At 39.3% G+C, this 20788-nt stretch overlaps 1 protein-coding gene across 4 annotated transcripts in view; it reads left to right on the plus strand.

The window, feature by feature from the left end:
- Nucleotides 1-20788, plus strand: part of ctbp2a (C-terminal binding protein 2a) — a 36559-nt gene continuing 15771 nt past the window's right edge. The window contains exons 1-2 of one of the 4 annotated variants that reach the window (XM_053682631.1): nucleotides 1-376; nucleotides 9566-9725. In XM_053682631.1, coding sequence (XP_053538606.1) covers nucleotides 9668-9725 — 58 coding nt within the window. In that variant the 5' untranslated portion in view covers nucleotides 1-376; nucleotides 9566-9667. Of the gene's footprint in view, nucleotides 377-9565; nucleotides 9726-9758; nucleotides 15374-20788 lie in introns of those variants that run through there. The other 3 variants (XM_053682632.1, XM_053682630.1, XM_017475740.3) reach the window with 3 other exon arrangements.

The following is a 20788-nucleotide window of genomic DNA, read 5'->3' on the forward strand; positions in this document are numbered from 1 at the left end:
GGTGTGTAGTCTATTCAAGTGTTTAACTCCGCCTCTCAGAATCAGAGCGCAAAAAAAGGAGAAACAGTCCCTTCACCTCAGTTCCTCCCTGCTGCAAACGGACACGATGAACCAGAGCAGCTTAACCGATAGCGTCACCATAATATAGCTCAAAAACCCCGGTGACTGAAAGCTCTGTGCGCTGAGCACAGCAGGTTACATCGCGGTGATCTCTCTCGGGCTTGGCGCGGTTTTTTAACTTCGCGACGGGTTCCTTTCCTCTACCATTTCACCTTAACAGAATCCTGAACACGAGCCGGACTTTTAATCACACCCTAATAAATACAGACCTGTGTGAAATTGGCTTTTTTGGGGTAAAAGGCTTCTCTGATCTCAGGTAAGATCAAACTTAGTGTTTGCAGGCATTTGAAGTACAATGTGTTGGATGGTTGAAATGCTGGTGTGTGTGTGTGAGTGTGTGTGTGAGTGAGAGAGAGAGAGAGAGACACACACAAGGGGAGGGGGTTGCCCAGGGTACTCTAGACCAGTGGGTTCAGGGGTCAGTGAAGCACAGCCAGGTGGTTTTTGCTACAGGAAGTCATAATTCACCATTTATGAAAGCTATTTTATTTAATATCGAGTTGTTCTAGTTATTAGCTAGTTTGACTGGTCCCTTGCATCGAATGAGTTTCATTTATACCTCAATAACTCCGAAACAAGTAGGTCTTGTTACATAATATCAACCTGGACCTAATGTGTTCAGGAACAAAATGCTCTAGGGCACTAATACATAAACAGCACATTAGTGCATACTTTTAAATAATGAGCCTAATGTTTGAATAGTTGGATTGTGTTTGTAAAATATATCTGTACTGAAGGAGTTTTTGTGAAATTTATTTAACTGTTAAAAGAAGTCCCTGGCTCTGAAAGCCTACAGTGAGCTGGGAGAACTTCTGCATCTTTGAACACTTTCTAGAAAAGTGTTATAACATGAGAGCTTAGTGTCTAATGTGCAGTTGAATGGAAGCACACTGAAAGCAATTGAGTAAAAAATTGGCTTAAGCATAACAACATGCTTTGAAATGCTCAGTTGTATTTATCTGATTCTTCAAACCAGGTTTGATTGTGTCCGCTTGGTCAGGGTCCAGGTTCCTTAAAAGCACTGTAAAGTTAAGGTCGTCTTTGTGCTGTGATGCTTTCGGGAACCTCAGCTCAGAAGCTGAAAAACAATTTTACACCTCTAGAAACCCAGAGTGAATGTTTGGATGCTGTGTGTGTGTGTTTAGGAGTGATTAGGGGAATGGCCCTTTGTTGGTAAGGAGCTCTAGTCTGGGAGAAGGGAGTACGTGCAGCTCTTTTTCACTCAGGCATCTGCTGTCTATGGTTATTAGATACTTGTTTGATGAGGCATGCTGGGAAGATATTTCAAATCACAACAGCGCTCAGTGCAAACAATGATCTGGTGTACGTACAGTTTCATGTTCAATGTTTTGCTGCAGTTTTTTCTCCAAAGTGTTGCATGTTCCCTATCGGGTTATCATCACTCGTACAGAAAAAAATGTAAGTAAGGCATTATATGCTTGAGTCACTGATCTAGTATGTGATAGACCGCCTGAATCGTGTGTAGTGTTTTGCTACAGGGAATTCTAGAGGGGTTTAAAGAAATGTGTCAGTAACAACTGTCAGTAGATTAAAGATTTAATCAAATTTGTTCTCTATTAATGACTGGCATTATCACTCATGCCATCAACCACTTTTTTTTTTCTTTTGTATTAGTTTGAAAAATAGCCCCAAAAAACACCATCTATATTAAACTTGTATAAGAAGACTTGTCCAGTGATAAACATCACAAGCATGGAGAGAATCAAACACACAGTTGCATTTTAAGGTAAAATGACAGGTGACCTTGGTTTTATACCCCCCCTCCCCCCTTATCCCTGTCTCATGTGAGAGCCCTTCACATTTCTACCTTCCCTAAGGCACTAAATCATTCCACAGTCTCAGCATACATAGCAGAATGTGAAGAAGGACACTGGACATGAATTATCACTTAGTTAGGTAAATGTGAACAGGCACTTTAATATTTATGATTTGCTGTTGTGCAGGTTGGTGGGGGAGGGCAGAGGCACAAACACATAGAATTAGTTTTTGGTGTATAATATACTCCAGGGCTAGAGACATTCAGTCAGAAAGGGGAGAGTTTTCACAGAGTAGATTTTTCTTTTTTATTTACCTTCTCTGGTCTGATTAGTGATCTGACAACATGGCTTATTTAACAAAAAGGTTGACAGTGATGATAAAATGTCCAAAGGCGAATGGACTATGGAATGTATTTATTCTCCTCGAGTCAAATCCAACAAAACATAACCACTTCAAATTGTCTTATTTGTACCCATAAAAAACCATTAATGATTAAGCGTAAAAAACTCGTCGCTATTAAAAAAAGGCGTAGTCGCCGTTGTTATGTTAGCTGGACCTTTGTAAGCAAGGAATTTTACGCAGCTAGACCTTTACAAATGTTACAAATACCACTGATACACACCAGTACATTGAGTTCATTTGGTTTTCATTTTCCCCTGATATATGCAAACGAGATGTTCAAAATAGCAATTACTGGGTATCAAGTAGCAAGAAGGGTAGATTAAAAATTCTGTCAGTGTCTGATGTGCTGCTAATATGGATCACTATGTGCTTTTTAAAAATAGCAAGAGGGTGATGGTAAAGGAGGACGACATGACACGGCACCCTTGATAAATATGAGCAAAGAAGGCTGTGAAAAATTGTCTTTGGTGTTGAACCTTTTGATCTTTTGTTCAAAAAAAATCACAAAAATACTCTGCTCTCAGGGATATCAAACAATTGCAAACAAAACACAAGTTTATCAAAAAGAAAAAGATTTGTTAAATATAAGTGTGCAACAAGTATCGGCACCCTTTTCGTCAATACTTTGTGCTACCTCCCTTTGCCAAGATAACAACTCTGAGTCTTCTCCTATAATATAGGCTGTGGATCAGTTGGTAGAGCGGGTTGTCCACTAATCGTAGGGTTGGCGGTTCGATTCCCGGCCCACATGACTCCACATACCGAAGTGTCCTTGGGCAAGACACTGAACCCCGAGTTGTTCTTGATGGCAAGTTAGCGCCTTGCTCTGCTACCATTGGTGTGTGTGAATGGATGACTGAGACACAGTGGAAAGCGCTTTGGAACCGCTAAGGTTTAAAAAGCGCTATACAAGTGCAGGTCATTTACCATTTATAATGCCTGATGAGGTTGGAGAATACATGGCAAGGGATCTGAGACCATTTCTCCATACAGAATCTCTCCAGATTCTTCAAATTTTGATCCTTCATATTTAACAAGGGTGCCAATATTAGTGGAGGGCACTGTATGTTTATCCCATTTTAGGAATCATGATGTCATTCATAGTGCTGTAAAATTGAAATAGCTTTGATTTTTGTCCCTGAGCTTGCACAGTAATGAGTCTGGGGTTATAGGGTTGAAATGCGTCTCCATCTCTCTCTCTCTCTCTCTCACTCACACACACACACACACACACACACACACACACACACACACACACACACACACACACACACACACACACACACACACACAGAAGGAGAAGCAGTCAGAGCTAACAGATCTTTACATATAGTTGACAGATGGAGCTTCTCAGTGCCATGCTGGCTCTGTTCAGTAAAGGAGGAGCCATGAGGGTTAGGATAAGCAACATGTCTTTTGTGGCATGGTCTTTCATACCTGGCTTCAATCTATTAAATAATGTTTTTAATTAACATACCTGAAGTGACTCCCATGACTAAATTCCTGATCTATATAAACATATGAATACACCAGAGATCATTGTTTGAGTCACAGCTGTCTTGTTTCTTTAGAGCCCCCCCTCCTCTGTGTCTCTCTGCATACCAGTCAGCTGGGTGTCTCTTTAGCTACATGGTGATATGAAGTGCTCAGAATTCTTCTGAGCATGTGATCTCTAGTGGAATAAATGCACAATCAACTTTCCAAGACCACTGAGAAACAGTACTTTATATCTATGTACTATGTTTCTTCCAGAAGTCTTAAATTGGGAAGTGTTGAGGTTAAGAGGATTTGCATCCATTTTTCAAGTTTTGCCCTAAATGATGATGATGATGGTTTTTTATTTTATTTTATTTTATTTTTTTTTTTTTAAAGCATATCCCAACACATGAGTAATATGCAGGTGGTTTAGTTTAGAGAGTGAAAGGCAAGCAGATGTCCATGACTTCAGAATGTCAAGAGGAGGTCATAGGGAAGGGGCCATCTGTTGTCATGCTTTGTTTAAAAAAAAACAACAAAAAGACACACAACCTCAACTTATCACTATCTACTGCATGTGTAGTGCGTGTAGTATTACTACAGGCAATCATTTCAAAATTTCAACATAAAGCTATAATCCAAAACACCAAAAGCAGTGCGGCACTCAACATATTTTTGTAGAAAACGTTCATGAATTCATTGGTAAGATATAAAGCTGGTTAATTCATCCTATAAGAAATGGGTCTACTTTTTACAGAGGGAAGAATTTGTCATTATGGTGTATGTATGTAGTTGGTGTAGCTCAAAGCAAACACAGAAGTGCCTTAGTTTCCAGCTGAGCGCATGGGAATTGGACAAATCCATCGTGAAAGTGATGAGTGAGCAGAATATCTTTTTACTGAGTCGCCCTAGTGTTTAAAAGTTGTATAAAACGACATAAAAATAGCTTTTTAAGGCACCGTCACGTTGTCTATCCTTAGACCATTCAGTTTAAAATGTAACAGGCATAGTTTTGAATTCATGTTACATAGTTGCATATTAGAAACCTTTATGAGTGGAATTCAACGACTGGCCATAAGACATCGATTATAAGTGACTTCTCAGTATAGGAAAAAGTCAAAATTCTTGTCAATATTAATCATAAACTGACAACATGGAGATTAAGTTGAAAAATGCTGGAGTTTTCCTTTAAATGAGACGTGTCTTCATTTACTTTATCAATTCATTTCTATCTGCAAGACCCTGTGTGTGTGTGTGTGGCGGTGAATGACAGTCTGAAAGACAGACAAATGCATTGTGTGGGAGGAAGGTCAAGTATTTTGAGCTTTATCTAAAAAAATAAATAAAAAAATAATAAAAAAAAGGTTTTTCTCAAGTTCCCTTGAGGCATTAAAGCAAAAGGTCAGTTTTTTGAAGGCATAAACACATTAATATGTATTAGTCTCAGTAAAGTTGTGGCATATTCCAAGCCTCTCTGAATTTGCTTCTCTCTCTCTCTCTATCTATCTATCTATCTATCTATCTATCTATCTATCTCTGTGTGTGTTGGATGATATATTGCAGGCTTGTTCAGCTCACAGAAATTGTATTTGTTGTCATACTGAGGAAAGTGCATAAGGCTGTTGTTGGTTTTATCGGCAGTGTCATTTCAAAGAGCCCCTGGATGAAACCCTGTTATGGACATATGCTCGTGGTGGATTTCCCAAGCAGAATGAATGTTATGACGGGAAAAGGAGCAGCATATTAGAGATGATACCTGAACAAAACCAGGGCTGAGCTATTTCAAATATAATCTTCTGACACCTGCTCTGTAGGTGCAATTTATTAAATACCTATGCACATTATTTTTGCAATTATTAAATCATTAAGACATTGCGTTGCAAAAATAGGTGACATGAAAAATATCCAAACTGGCAAGACTGAACTGCAGGGGTGCGGACTCGAACATTTCAATCACAAAATGCTGCACCACTGTAATTGTCTCTCGCAGGCATGCTCACAGGTGCAGATGAATCAAAGCAGCAGGTTGGTGAATGGGACAGCTGTAATTCACACACTGCGTGAGAGAGCACTTTAAAACACAGACACAGCTTTGAAGTGGATACAGGTGATCTCTTTGTGTCTTCTGAAAAGCTGTTTCTGCCACCTCTGTGGGCTATTTAAACAACATTAATTTATATTTATATAATATTTTCCTTTAAAACGGTCCTTTCCAAATAGCAGCATCTCTGCAAACATCCACAACAGTTTCCAAACAATTCATTACACATGTGGCTACAAGGATGCATAGAAATCATGAGCATGGAGGCCACTAACAACTAACAGATTGTATGAATATCTAGTTAAAAGATTTTGTGTATCGTATCCATAGTTTAGTTTCTCTTTCTGTTGGTCTGTCCAAATATCCACAACATATTGCATTTCTGCAGTGCTACAGTGCTGCGTTATCGGTTTAGCAGCTCACATCTATAAAAAAAAAAACAACAAAAAAAAACTGCTGCATGACAAACCTATAAACAGAACCCATTTGGTTTGACTTCTTTGGTTGGATTGATTTAGGGTCGAATTATGTTCTCCCTACAGCTGAACCACTGTAGAGTTCGCATGAATGTGGACCCAGACAACCTTGTTCAGACGCTCTCGGACCACGGTGTGTGGTCCAAACCTGAACTGCACAGAGGGGAAAACACACCAAGGTTCTGTTTAATTGGGCTTAATACTGCATATGCGAAAGAATCCTGAAAGATGCTCGTTAACTTGTGATTTATTAAAGTATATTTTGCTAATTTAAAGGCTTTAGTGTTTCTGCTTTCCCAGAAATTATCAGAAGATATTATGAGATTACTCTGATGCCAAACTGTCCAACAAGAACCACTGAAAACTTAATGTCTGATGTCTGGCCAGTTAGTTAAATTAGGTTGATGTGACAGAAATATATGTGTGTGTGTATATGTATGTGTATATATATATATATATATATATATATATATATATATACACACACACACAAATATATATATATATATATATATATATATATATATATATATATATATATATATATATATATATATATATATATATATATAATATATAAAATGTGTATATATATATATATATATATATATATATATATATATATATATATATATATATATATATATATATATATAATGTGTGTATATATATATAATGTATATATATATGTATATATATGTGTGTATATATATATATATATATATATATATATATATATATATATATATATGTATATATGTATATGTGTGTGTGTATGTATGTATGTATGTATGTATATTAGTATCTCACAAAAGTGAGTACACCCCTCACATTTTTGTAAATATTTGATTATATCTTTTCATGTGACAACACTGAAGAAATTTTGCTACAATGTAAAGTAGTGAGTGTACTACTTGTGTAACAGTGTAAATTTGCTGTCCCCTCAAAATAACTCAACACACAGCCATTAATGTCTAAACCGCTGGCAACAAAAGTGAGTACACCCCTAAGTGAAAATGTCCAAATTGGGCCCAGTTAGCCATTTTCCCTCCCCGGTGTCATGTGACTTAGTGTTACAAGGTCTCAGGTGTGAATGGGGAGCAGGTGTGTTAAATTTGGTGTCATCGCTCTCACACTCCCTCATACTGGTCACTGGAAGTTCAACATGGCACCTCATGGCAAAGAATTCTCTGAGGATCTGAAAAAAAGAATTGTTGCTCTACATAAAAATGGCCTAGGCTATAAGAAGATTACCAAGACCCTGACACTGAGCTGCAGCACGTTGGCCAAGACCATACAGCGGTTTAACAGGACAGGTTCCACTCAGAACAGGCCTCGCCATGGTCGACCAAAGAAGTTGAGTGCACGTGTTCAGCGTCATATCCAAAGGTTGTCTTTGGGAAATAGCCGTATGAGTGCTGCCAGCATTGCTGCAGAGGTTGAAGGGGTGGGGGGTCAGCCTGTCAGTGCTCAGACCATATGCCGCACACTGCATCAAATTGGCCTGCATGGCTGTCGTCCCAGTAGGAAGCCTCTTCTGAAGATGATGTACAAGAAAACCCACAAACAGTTTGCTGAAGACAAGCAGACTAAGGACATGGATTACTGGAACCATGTCCTGTGGTCTAATGAGACCAGGATAAACTTATTTGGTTCAGATGGTGTCAAGCGTGTGTGGCGGCAACCAGGTGAGGAGTACAAGGACAAGTGTGTCTTGCCTACAGTCAAGCATGGTGGTGGGAGTGTCATGGTGTGGGGCTGCATGAGTGCTGCCGGCACTGGGGAGCTACAGTTCATTGAGGGAACCATGAATGCCAACATGTACTGTGACATACTGAAGCAGAGCATGATCGCAGGGCAGTATTCCAGCATGATAACGACCCCAAACACACCTCCAAGACGACCACTGCCTTCCTAAAGAAGCTGAGTGTGAAGGTGATGGACTGGCCAAGCATGTCTCCAGACCTAATCCCTATTGAGCATCTATGGGGCATCCTCAAACAGAAGGTGGAGGAGCACAAGGTCTCTAACATCCACCAGCTGTGTGATGTCATCATGGAGGAGTGGCAGAGTTCTCCAGTGGCAACTCTGTGAAGCTCTGGTGAACTCCATGTCCAAGAGTGTTAAGGCAGTGCTGGAAATATATGTATGTATATATGTGTGTGTCCATGTGTTCGCTGTCATTCTACTTGTTATTATGAGAAGCAAGGGCATTAGTCAGAACTGACGATAGTTGTCTAGTGATTTGTTATTTTTTGTGATATCGATATTCTAATTATATTCCCAGCAGGTTGGTCTATCAAAATTACAGTACGAGTATCCACTGGTGAGATGTGTGTGAGTGTTATGTAAGTGCACACTAAGTGTATCGGATGCGTTATATATTTTCTGTTGGTGCTTAAATGTATCAGGGATTAGAAGACGTACCGGTCCTAGACTGTGAACAAATATAGACGCAAATGCTGCACCTTTTTATTTTATTATTTGCATATGAATCACATGAAGTCTAAATGATTTGGTTTATTTTAGCAGCAACCTGAACGTGGGCTGATTGAGAAATGTCGCTCAAGTCGTCCATGTGCTGCTGTGGTGTATCTCACTCTGGTAGTAAAGCAGTCAAAAACTCAAAGCAGACTCAAAAATAATAGATATTCGAGGCTGAGGAGTTTCTAGCTTTCACTCAGTGAATGAGTGAAATATGGAGAGCGTATGAGAGGAGAGCTTGGGATTTAAAAGAATATATTGATGACGGAGGAGTTGTGATAAAAAGTTTCCATAAGACCTCTCTGAATGCCTGGAATCTCTGCTCTGAATGACTGATATTTAGCCTCCAGTGTAAATGCTGGAACTGAGGAAGTACGGTTATGGCTCATGTTGTGATCACTCTCGGTCAACCTTAAAGGGCACCAGGTTTTTAATCAAAGAAGTGGTGTGTGTGTGTGTGTGTGTGTGTGTGTGTAAAAAATGCAAAGGATTTTAAGCAGTTTTTACATCCATAGCAGTGAGTGTTTGATAGTATGTTTTGTGTCTGGATTTGGGTTGTTTTTAGTGTTTTATTGAACTCACAAAAATGGCTTGCTTGAATAGTGAGATAGCTCCCTCTTGTGGGAATATTTCATTATTGCAACACTCCATTCGACCTGTCCGAAGAGTCAACCTCAATGAAAAGACAAAGTAGACCATTGTAGGAATTGAGGTTATCTGTTCAATGAAGTGTGTGTGTGTGTGTGTGTGTATATGTGTGTGTGTGTGTGTGTGTGTGTGCATGCAGGTGTGAGGTGACGGCATGCCCTGCCGGGGGTGAGGGGACACTAGTGTTTTGTGGCTTAGCCCGTTGTACAGCTAGCCGAGACGAGGAGGCTGCAGCACTACAATGGCTTTGCTTGACAAACACAAAGTAAAACGTCAACGGCTCGACAGAATCTGTGAAGGTAAGTTTTAGAGTGTTTCATTTTTTTCCAGTAATTTGTTGTTTTGACATCCCAAATGTCTTACTGCACTTCACGATGCCAGTTAGCAGTGCGGGTATGAGAGTTCGATGATGAAACCCCATGAATCTTTTTTGAAAGCTTTTCCACTTTCTCTACTATTCTAATTATAGTATAATGATCTCCACATGACACACTCCTTTTCGGAGTAAAACAATCAAACTTTAGGAATACTTTCCATGTGCCTGTGAAACACTATAACGGTTTGGCACATTTTAAATGCCTTTTTAAATGCCTGATTTTATGAACATATAAACAATATACTTGACCACTGATCCTCCCCACTATGTGAGTACTGGATTAGGTCTGACTAAGCACAATGTTTTTTTTTCTTTCTTTCTCCTCTGTGCACAGAACAATTAAGCCTCTAGTTTAGAAATGTGCCTCCTGAGGCAAAGTCCGCTCCAGGAATGGAGAAGGAAATGTAGTGAGATTAATTATGCTTAGACATGTAAACATGTAACACAAATCACTACATCCTATATTTTAAATGTTCTCCATTAACAGGCACAGTTTTGCATGAAGAGTAGTCAGGGTGTAGTTCTGCTGAAGTAAGTACCTATACGTTTGAAATTTATGTCTACAATACGTAGGGTAAAAATCTGTCACCACTATAGCATGCTGTGAAGAAGAACTGTAGATTGAATGCAGGCTTCCTACAAAAGCAAATTCTTACTTTCGTGCCTAATTACAATGGAAAGTGATCTCATCTACTTTTGACTGTGGCAAAGGGACCCAGAGGGGGTTGCGGTTGCCAAAGAGGCCAGGCCAAAGAAAAAATGAATGCAGAGACTATTAACTCAGCAGTATGCTTTATCCAGCAGAAAGACACAGTGCTGGTCTGTTTATCAAATACGAGAGGTAGTGGATTCTAATTGTGGACTGCATTTGATTGTGCTCAGACAATTTTTTCACTGCTCTGCTTCTTTCTTTTATTTTTTCTTTTTTTTTTTGTAATGTCCAGGATAATAATATGTAGATATACATTGAGTGTTAAGTGCTGACTCTGGCCATGTAATTTTATTCGTGCTCGATCAATACTCTTATTTGGCAATGTATGAAAGTGGTTTAGCAGGAGGAAAGGAACGTCTGGAATGGAAATGAACAAGATGAGCAATACTCCTTGTGGTGAATGGATTATGAGTGATTGGTAAGGGCCCTTTAGGGTAAAGCACATAGTTGGCACAGTTGTCTGTGTGTGTGTGTGTGTGTGTGTGTGTGTGTGTGTGTGTGTGCTTACCCTCATTGACACACAATATGAAAAACTAATCCATCGTGACTCATCATAGAACTCTGTGCAGGGGTGACTCTCTGTACAAAATGGGAGATTTTTTTAGTTATGCATTTTTCCATACTAAAGCTGAATATTTGTTTCTGGACCTGTTTTTACTAGGCCGTTCTGCTTGTATATGAGACAACATTGCTTTTCAATTCATGCAGCATGAGGATTAAGATTATTGGATTTTATTTGATTTATGTGGTAGAGACACGATGTCAGATGTTTAGAGCTTTACTAAGCAAGGTTCATTTCTCTCTGCAAATTACAGCTGCACAATACAGAACGCTCTTCACAACTAATTGTGTATAATTTATTTTGTCATTCACACACAAATTGGGGGAAATATGTTAACAATTATGACATTTCAGCTAAAGCTGAATGAGGTACACAAATTTGTGCGTCAGTCAAGAAAGAGCCATTAAATTTACTGTAGAAACATAATCTAATTAGCCGTCATCTTCACTCTTTATTCAAACCGTTTTCATTCATTTCTCATTTTACTCATTATGTTTTCAGCATTTGCAGTTTGTTTGGAGGGCAAAAGAATATTTATTATTAAAATGGCCATACTGGATAGAATGAGACTCTGTGAGGCTGAACATCCCAGGAGTTAGTGTACTAATATTTGTTTTTAGTGCTCATGCACATAATTTTCCCATTTGTGAATGCTGACTGCTCTTTCAAGGTTCTGAGTAATCTTATCTAATTGTGTAATCGTACTCCTTATACACAGTCTTTTCCTTTGTATTTGGGTGCATTATGTCACAGCAGCTTTGTTCATACAATGTAAATGTGCACAAAAATAACTAAAGAGGGCTACAGTTTGGTTTAAAAATGGCAGCATAAATGTGTCATGACAATGGAGACACCTAGACATGTGCATGATCAATAATGATGCACAATGAGACTAATTTTATACTTTGGCTTAAAAAAAAAAAAAAAATCAAATCCTTTGCTTGCTCCTTCTGTTCCCCCCCCTACAAATGTCTGAATAGATTTGTAGTAGGATTGCGTTTATTTATTTCAGTTAGTCAGTTATGTATGAACAATGAACGTTTCAGTAAGATATATTAGTCTTTGATGAACAGAGTTTTTGTGTCAAGGCGCTGATATAAAGGGCATTGGGTACAATAGCTGTACTTTAACACTTTATTTTTATCTTTAGTAATTTCAAAGAATATGAATTTATTATATTTGCAATTTTTTTTCATGTCAGATGTGCTTTAACATGGTTTAAATGTGCTGTATTTGTGTCACACAGATGCGGTTGTAGTGTCAGGTCGGCCCTTTGCACTTGTTACTGAGCGTACAGTGCTTGACTAGTTGCCGGATTACTGTTCAGTCAGGATTTGATCTTTCTGAGGGTGCTGTGCGACTTAACACTGATGCATTAGGTTTGTATTAATTCCACCGGAGAGCTTCTTTGTCCAGCCCTGTGGGGTTCAGAGAAAGTCATGCTTTTTAATGACCACTGGACAGAGACTCAGCAACATCACAGAGTTTGTCAATTATCTACAACAGGTAGGTGTGTTGTATCGTACAGGGTGACATCATCATCATCGTCATCATCATTGTCATAAATGTATTTAATCTGTCTGTATGTAAGACTTGTATAATGAATTAGTATGTATTTATGTGTATGTGCTATTGCTGCAGTGGATTTAACCGGGCTTCATTTAGTCTTTAATCCCTCATAGCACTCAGACCGAGTAAAATGTCTCGGAGTAGAAGCAGATCAGCTCTCCTGGATTAACAAAAGCCCCTGCCTACTATGCACCACCCCTCCTTTGGTAAAGAAAAAATCTCATCACTGTATTCTCATCAGTTCATGGTTGTTGTTTTGCATTTTCACAATGGAGTAGCAAGGTTGCCTTCGCCTACAGCCGGTGTGTGTGAGAGAGCATTTGGTATCTTCTTTCCCTTTTGTATTGCCAACAGCAGTACGAACTGGATTAATTATTCAGCTGTCACCTACCAAGAGGAGCTATCTAAAAGCAAAACTCTAAAAGAGAGGAAAGACAGAAATTACAGCTGGAACTCGTATGAAAAAGGATATTCCTGCAGCATCTTTTTTTTTTCTTTTTTAAATCCTCCACTCTTTAAATTACATAACAGAAAAACTGAAGCGAGCACAAGAGAACATCCTCTCTGCACATTTTTTCCTTCGAGGGGACTGTCTAGGTGCTAATGTTGGTCTCTAGCAAGCAGTTGCCGATTGGCCGTTCCCAAAGCTGGGACGTGCTGGGTGGGAATGGAAGTACTTGGGAATGCAGTGAGAATATGTATGAGCAGCAGACAAGGACAACTGAGCAACGGAACTCCTTTGGAGGGGATACGGGGGGTTGGAATGAACCCCTCACTGGTGTGCGTCCATCTGACATGGATATAAAACGGGAGCCCTACCATTACCAGGTATCACTTTATAATCAAAATTATGATCGACCTGATTGCCGCAGCATGAGGAAGAGTTCTGTTCCAGAGCTGAACAGTCATTATGACCGTTCACCCATGGTCCATCGTGGTTCTCTAACTCCACTGGATCCTTGCCAGCAAAATCCTGTAATGTTTTCCAGGCAACCTGATGACTTCTATCGTGGAGAACAAATGCTCCATAACCGGTCAGCTTCTCATTATGTTATGATGGGAGGGACTCAACCACTTTGGAACCAGAACCAGTCTGGGAGGTCTAGTGCGCCTACCCCCAATCCAGCACCACCTCCTCCACCCCATACCGCTCACGAAATGACCCGTATTTACCGGGAGCCATGCCTTCCTAGCCCTCTACCTGCCACACCTGTAGCCAAAATTATCTCAGGAGGCCAGCACATACCAAGCCGTGCACCATCTCCTGCTTGCTATGCCACTGAGGCAACTACTCCTTGCTATGGGGCTGAGGCACCCTCCTCTCTTCCTGGATGCTCATTGTATAGTGATCTTAATGGGAGACCAGTGGATCCAAGTCAGCCTGCAGCCACCTGCCTGGTTATCGATCCATCTTCTCAAGGTATGGTTATGCGGCAGAAAAGCCCTTCACCATATGTTATACGACAGCAGCAACAGGCCCAACAGCAAAAACAGGATCCAGGTCAGCAGCAAATTCAACAAGTTCAGTCATTTCACCAGTCACAGCAGGTTCAGCCAGTACTGCAAGGGCAGCCAGTTCAACAACCACAGCAAATGCAACCAATCCAGCAAGTGCAGCAAATGCCACTTGTGCAACAAACCCAGCCTGCACAATCTGTTCAGCAGGGACAACCTGTGGCACCACCAAATCCTGTGTATGACCCTAACCATCCCTTGCCAGTTCCTGCCCCAGAGACTACTTCAGTCACTGCTGCTATCTCTGCTCAGGGTCCTCCTCAGCTCCCTACTCTACCTGTTCCTCCTCCTACAACACCTCAAAATTCACTGGCTCCTGTGGACCCCAAGAAGGTTGCTGACCCAGAATTTCTGGCATTTTTGCGCAACGAAGGTTTGTCTGAGAGCACTATAACCTCTCTGCTACAGCAGGGCTTTGATTCCACTGCAATGTTAGCTGTTATGGAACAGAATGATGTTCACTCTGTTGCACCCAACTTAGGGCAGGCACGTGTTCTCTCTCGTGTGGCAGTCAGTTGCAGACGTCCTATGGACATGCCTCAGCACCAGACTGCTCCAGTCCGAGGACGATCCAACAGTTTCAGCCATTGCAGTGACATATACATACACCAGCAACCAAAAACGACTCCAAGCATGGACTCTCAGTATATGCAGCCACCACTGACCCAAGTCCAGACCATCTTCCCCAGGATGGCTGAAGTCATGGGCCGCAGACCTAGTAGTGCTCCCTCCCAGCAGCTTCTAGAGGCTAGTGGATACCCTGTAATAAGAACACCAGGGTCTTTCAGTAGTGCAGTGCTGCCTGTTCAACCTCGTTCACTTTCTGCTTACACATCACACATACCAGGAGCGCAACCACAAATCCTTGGTTTGCAACAGCAAATGCCAACTCATATCCATGGCATGCCACAGCAAACACCACAGTCAACAACCATGACCAGTCTGCCACCACAGCACGCCCCCAAAGCATATTCCACCAGCTACACTGTGCCCATGGAACTGATGAAAAGGGATAGAAGCCTGGCCACAATGTCTACCCTGTCTAATCCACAACCAAGCCCCCATATAATGCGAAAGACTGGGGCAACACCTCATGAGAGTGCCCTGGTGCCTGTAGGTGCTGCTATACAGACTCCTTGGCTTGCCAATCAGAAGCTCTCACGACGCACTGGACCCCCGGTTATTGTATCCACCATGGCATCGCCTGACACAAGTAAATCAAAATCTTTGTCCAAATTTTCCACAATATCATCTTTTCTCAAATACCTTGAATGATTGTGAAACACTTCAATTTATGCAAAGTTTCAATAATCTTCTTTCATCTCTATAATATTCTTCTATTAGCCAGTATTAGCAAGTGAAAATCTGGATATTTCTGACATAAGGCAAAATTAGTTAGTATGATTAATTGTAAATGCCATTTTAGCTTCATGTTGGGGTTATTCTGATGACATTATTGGTATATTGTGTTTACTGGTATATTATAAATGTTTTGGACTTTTTTCTGCTGAATAATTCTGTATGAACACTAGAAAATATCAGTTATACAGTGTTTTACAGCCTATCTTCTAGAACTTTATATGTTGCAATGTTGGCTATTTTATACGAGAACCTTTCCTCTGTTTGCTCTTCTAATTGCTACAAGCTTGCAGCCCATCACATTTCTAGGGTCTTGATGGGTATATAGTATATATTTCTTTGAGTTCTTTTTTCCAGTTGCCTTTTTAGGTTATTCTTTCGTGCTTTACAATAACGTATCCAGTAATTCTCTTAATTTCTTTGTCTAGGATACATAAAAGAAGACCTAAGCATATGCTGCATGATTTCTGCATTACTAGTGACTGAACTGGTGTAATCTTTTTCTGTATCACAGTGCAGTGGCCTTTCAGAGCATTCTCTAATCCCACCCATGCTGTTGATGTAACAGAGCGCTTTCACCCTGCAGCTCATGAATCTGATGTGAAATGACTGTGTTGGGGGAGGTGCCCAAGAAGAGCAGTAACTGGAATAGAGATATGAGATACAGTGTCAAAACCCTGCGTGAAATTACATGGCATGTCACCATCATATTATCTGATTCTAATTATTGTAATCTAAATAATGAGATATTATTAGAGAGCCTAATGAGAGGAAGATGGGAAAGAGACAAACACGGAAAACCAATCTGAAACATTGGTAATTGGTGACTTGATGGGTTTGGAGGAATGCACAATAAGTGATCCTGATACATTTTAAATCAGATATCTTTCATGTGATTGCCCTGTCTCTCATAATCTTAATGTTGTTGCCAGATACTGCCTATTGCTGCCTGTAAATCAAGATCATTGTGACTTTTCTCTCCGAGCTGTGTTGAGAAGCATTTGCAATATCTTAAGTCCTCTTTTATCCTCTTTACAACATTCTTTTATACAATCCATTTTGGGCTGACATAATTCTCTCGCTTTAGACGTCTCTCCTTCAGATTCTTTAGGTTAATCACCACTTCATGACTTTAGATGACTTTCATCTAATATAATGTCAATTTTGAACTGTTGTCTTCACAGCTGGTTTTGGTTTTGTCTTGGAATACATTCTTCACGGTATGAGAGACTTTGAAAGACAAATTGGTCATGCTGAAGTTCTGTAACTTGTTTGAATATTTTGGACCATCACTTATGTTCAGACACAAGGCACATGTTTAATATTTTCTAGTTAACAAAATGTAATTTGAAATTGTTGCTCCTGTTCCATAAATTGCGTCCTGGTGTAGCAGTAACTGTTTGTTATCGACTATATAAGAGCAAGAACATGTAATTAAGTCCCTATTTTCCAGTAAAAGCAGATGTTGTTGCCATGGCAATGGAGGTAGTGGTCAGAACACACACAAATACCTAGGGTTGGCCATGTGTGTATGAGTATCAGTTGTTTTAATTAATTTGCTTGTGGTAAATTATGCCTGTGTTTAACATTTAGTTGTTTGATGTATCACACATTTGGAAGCTCATTGAGTTTCTCAGCAGAGATTTTAGGGTTGCATGCGCTTTCTTGTGACTCCATGAAGATTACTGTTAGTTAATTGCTGACATGGAGGTTAGAAGTACTTGAAGCTGGGCTGTAATTTATTAACTTTGCATAGAAAGGTTCTAAACAGTTTCTCACTCATAAAATGTAAAGTCTCAGACACAATTTGGCATTCATTAAATGTGTGCATGGATATCATTTGCACAAGTGTAAACTATGAGGCTTATATAAAAAGAAATTGTTCTTAGCCACCATGTGCCTGCATTTCACTGCTCTTTTAAATACAGACATGGCCATAATTTACCAGGTATGGTATGGCACACATTATGATATAGGTCAACAAAGTTTACATTCTTAAGCATTGCTGTTGAATATTTCCCTGTTTCAGCGAACATTAACAATTGTCAAGTCTACCTGCACATCCACAGAATAGTAAACATTCATTAACAGGCTGCCTTTGTCAGCCTTTTATTGGATTTAAATGTAACCACAGTTGCTTGTATTTAACACTAATTACTTTCATAGTTAAATAACTGTATTAGCAGTCCAGTCCATTATTTCACAAGCTCTTGCAAAGTGCTTTCGGTGAACATATTTCACATTCTGTTTAGAATTTCACTGCTAGTTATTTTGCATATTCATGGTCAAAACTACGCAAGAATATGAGAATGAGTCTATGCAAACATTTATTTTGATAAATACCCACACTTTTGCACAATTTGCATTGTAGAATTTTTGAAATACTGTTTAGATTTAGAAGTTGAAAGGCAGACTGAAGGAGTGTAATATTATGTTGTTTGTGTGTAGTCATGAATTTTAAATTTACAACTCTGTTTCTGTTTGTGATTTCCCTCAAGTAACAAGTCTTTGGTAATAATTTGACTTCATGTCATTCCTTTTTGTCTCCATAAGGTGCATATTCTTGATGTGTTAAGTATTCATACCTGATGTGTTTAACCACTTTGTACATGGCAGTATCGCAAGGCCACTCTCCTATAAGTCGTAGAGATGGGTTTTCCAATAGAATGCATGCAATTTGCAAGAAGTGCTCAGTGCATGTGCACTTTTAAGCTGGAAAACTAAAGGGGAATTTACAGTCTTTAGAGCAATATATAGAGGAGTTTAAAGTAAATATCTAGAGAAAAAAGGGTGGAAGAGGCAAGAAAACAGAAAAGGGCCGGAGTCAGTCAGAGTAAATGCAGTGGCCATATGTTCAACTTAATGTGCTCTTTCATTATTGTGGTTTTGGAACTATAGCTAAGGGGAAAAAGAGACGAGAGAAGAGGGATTACAGACATAAAATCCTACCAGCCATCTGTGCTGGGTTGGGCTCAGTGGGGAAGGTGGGTCGCAGTGCTTAATCCAACTGAATGAACAGAGTATAACTTCCATTTGGAAATTATGCTTGCTGTAGGAAAACCATGAGTTCTCAATCCTTAAAAATCAAATTCCTATCTCTCTGACCAGACATGAAGAGGGACAGATGAACAGTTCTCCATTTGTGTGTGCGTGTATGTGCACATACATTTTGGTATATGTGTAGGCAAACAGGTGATGTGAATTACTATAAATAAGAAAAAGTCATGGTGTCATGGAGATTGAGTTACACTCCACCTAAGAAGGTGGAGCTGAAACTATGTGCAGAATTCAGATCCTTAGGGTTAGGGTTAGGGTTAGGGAAGACATTTTCCGGAAGACATCTAACCTGTTTGCTCTGATCTGATAATGTAGAAGGGGTTAAACCTGAAAAGGTTTTGGAACATGAGTTAAATGTAACAGGAGTTAACAGGTTTAACAGGAGTTAAATGTAACAAATGTAGTAAAATGTGTTACTGTGCCTTTAGGCAGCTCTAAAGCACTGATATATACTATATACAGCACTGGAAAAAGTCTTTGCTCCATCCTGATTTCTTAGGTTTTTGTGAATATCTCATACTAAATAGTTTTGGATCTCCAAACCAAATACAACATAAAACAAAGGCAACCTAAGTAAACACACAATATAGTTTCCGTTTGTTTGTTTGTTTGTTTGTTTTAAGCAAAAAAAAAATAGCTATCCAACACCTATCACCCATGTGAAAAAAGCATTGCCTCCTTCAGCAGCAATAACTGCAACCAAAAACTTCCGATAACTGGAGATCAGTCTTGAGTTTCAACTTACGGACTGAAGACCGAATATTCTCCTTTAGGATTTTCTGGTAGAAAGCAGAATTCATGTTTCCCTCAATTATTACAAGTCACCCAGACCCTGAAACAGCAAAGCATTCCCACACTATCACACTTCCTCCAACATGCTTGACCGTAGGTATGATGTTCTTTTTGTGGAATTCTGAGATTGGTTTACTCCAGATGTAACGGGACCCTTTCGACTCAGTTCCACTTTCGACTCATCAGTCAACAGAACATTCATCCAAAAAGTTTAAGGATCATCAAGGTGTGTTTTGACAAAATTCAGGCGAGACTTAATGTTCTTCTGGGTTACCAGTGGTTTTCACCTCGCCACGCTTTCATAGAAGCCATTTTTGCCCAGTGTGTCTCTGATAGTGGAGTCATGAACAGTGACCTTTATTGATGCAAGAGCCAGTACAGTAATGTGAAAAAATAAGTATACCCCCATGGAAATTGTTGCCTTTTTTTGACATATGTGGACAAGCAAACGTTTAACACCTTTTGAAATAGTGCCTGTTTATAAAGTTGATATACTTGAACAAAAACCACAAATAAAAATAGCTTTTTCAATCATTTATCCAACAGGAATATCAATAGATGTGATATTCTTCTGTGGACAAAGTAAGTAAACCCTTGGCTTCAGAAGCTAGTATTGCTCTCTTTAGCAGAAATAACTTCTTGTAAGCGTTTTGCATAATTTTCAACATGTCTCTGACATAAGCTTGCTAGAATTTGAGAGAAAAAAATTAAGACTTTATTTATTTTATTTTATTCATGTTTTCATGTTTGTATTTAAGGGTTAGTATGGGTGAGTGGTGGGTGCAGGACATGGAGAGGACAGTTATAAGACAGAGTAGTAGACAAGACAGTGGATGTGATTGGGATATGGTACTTATTAGAGCAATGGGCTAGTGGGGCATAGGGGGAAAGTTTGTAATATTTGAAATATAAATTGAGTTAATTAATATGTATAACACCGACTTTGGACTCTGTGAGTAATGTATGCATGTATGTTTCATTTATTTACATGTGTTTGTAACCATCCTGTTTGAGATGTGTGGTATGGCTTTAACTATGTAGTTGATCTGTAGAAGCTGAATTGTTGACTTTTGCTCGGTTAAATTTGAAAGTTTTATTTTCGAGTTTTTCTATTATGTAGTCGATTATTAGGTTTTTCCAATGTGTGATATTAATATTGTTCTTTGATTTCCACATTGTTAGTATGGTTTTCTTGGCGATGATTAGTGCTGTAAGGAGGACTAGGTTTTCCTTTGAAATGCTGATCCCAGATGTATTCAAAGTGAAGGGGTAAGTGGGATGGTGCTATTTAGAAAACAAGATATTTCCTCAGTGATTTGTTTCCAGTGCTTAACTGGTGTGCTGTCCCATATGGCATGTATGTAATGGTCTTGTTTATTTTGTGTGCAGATGTCTGATTCCCCAAAGCCCATTCTATACA

The sequence above is a fragment of the Ictalurus punctatus genome, chromosome 9 (genome assembly GCF_001660625.3).
Source record: "Ictalurus punctatus breed USDA103 chromosome 9, Coco_2.0, whole genome shotgun sequence".
In the NCBI taxonomy this organism is placed as follows: Eukaryota; Metazoa; Chordata; class Actinopteri; order Siluriformes; family Ictaluridae; genus Ictalurus; species Ictalurus punctatus.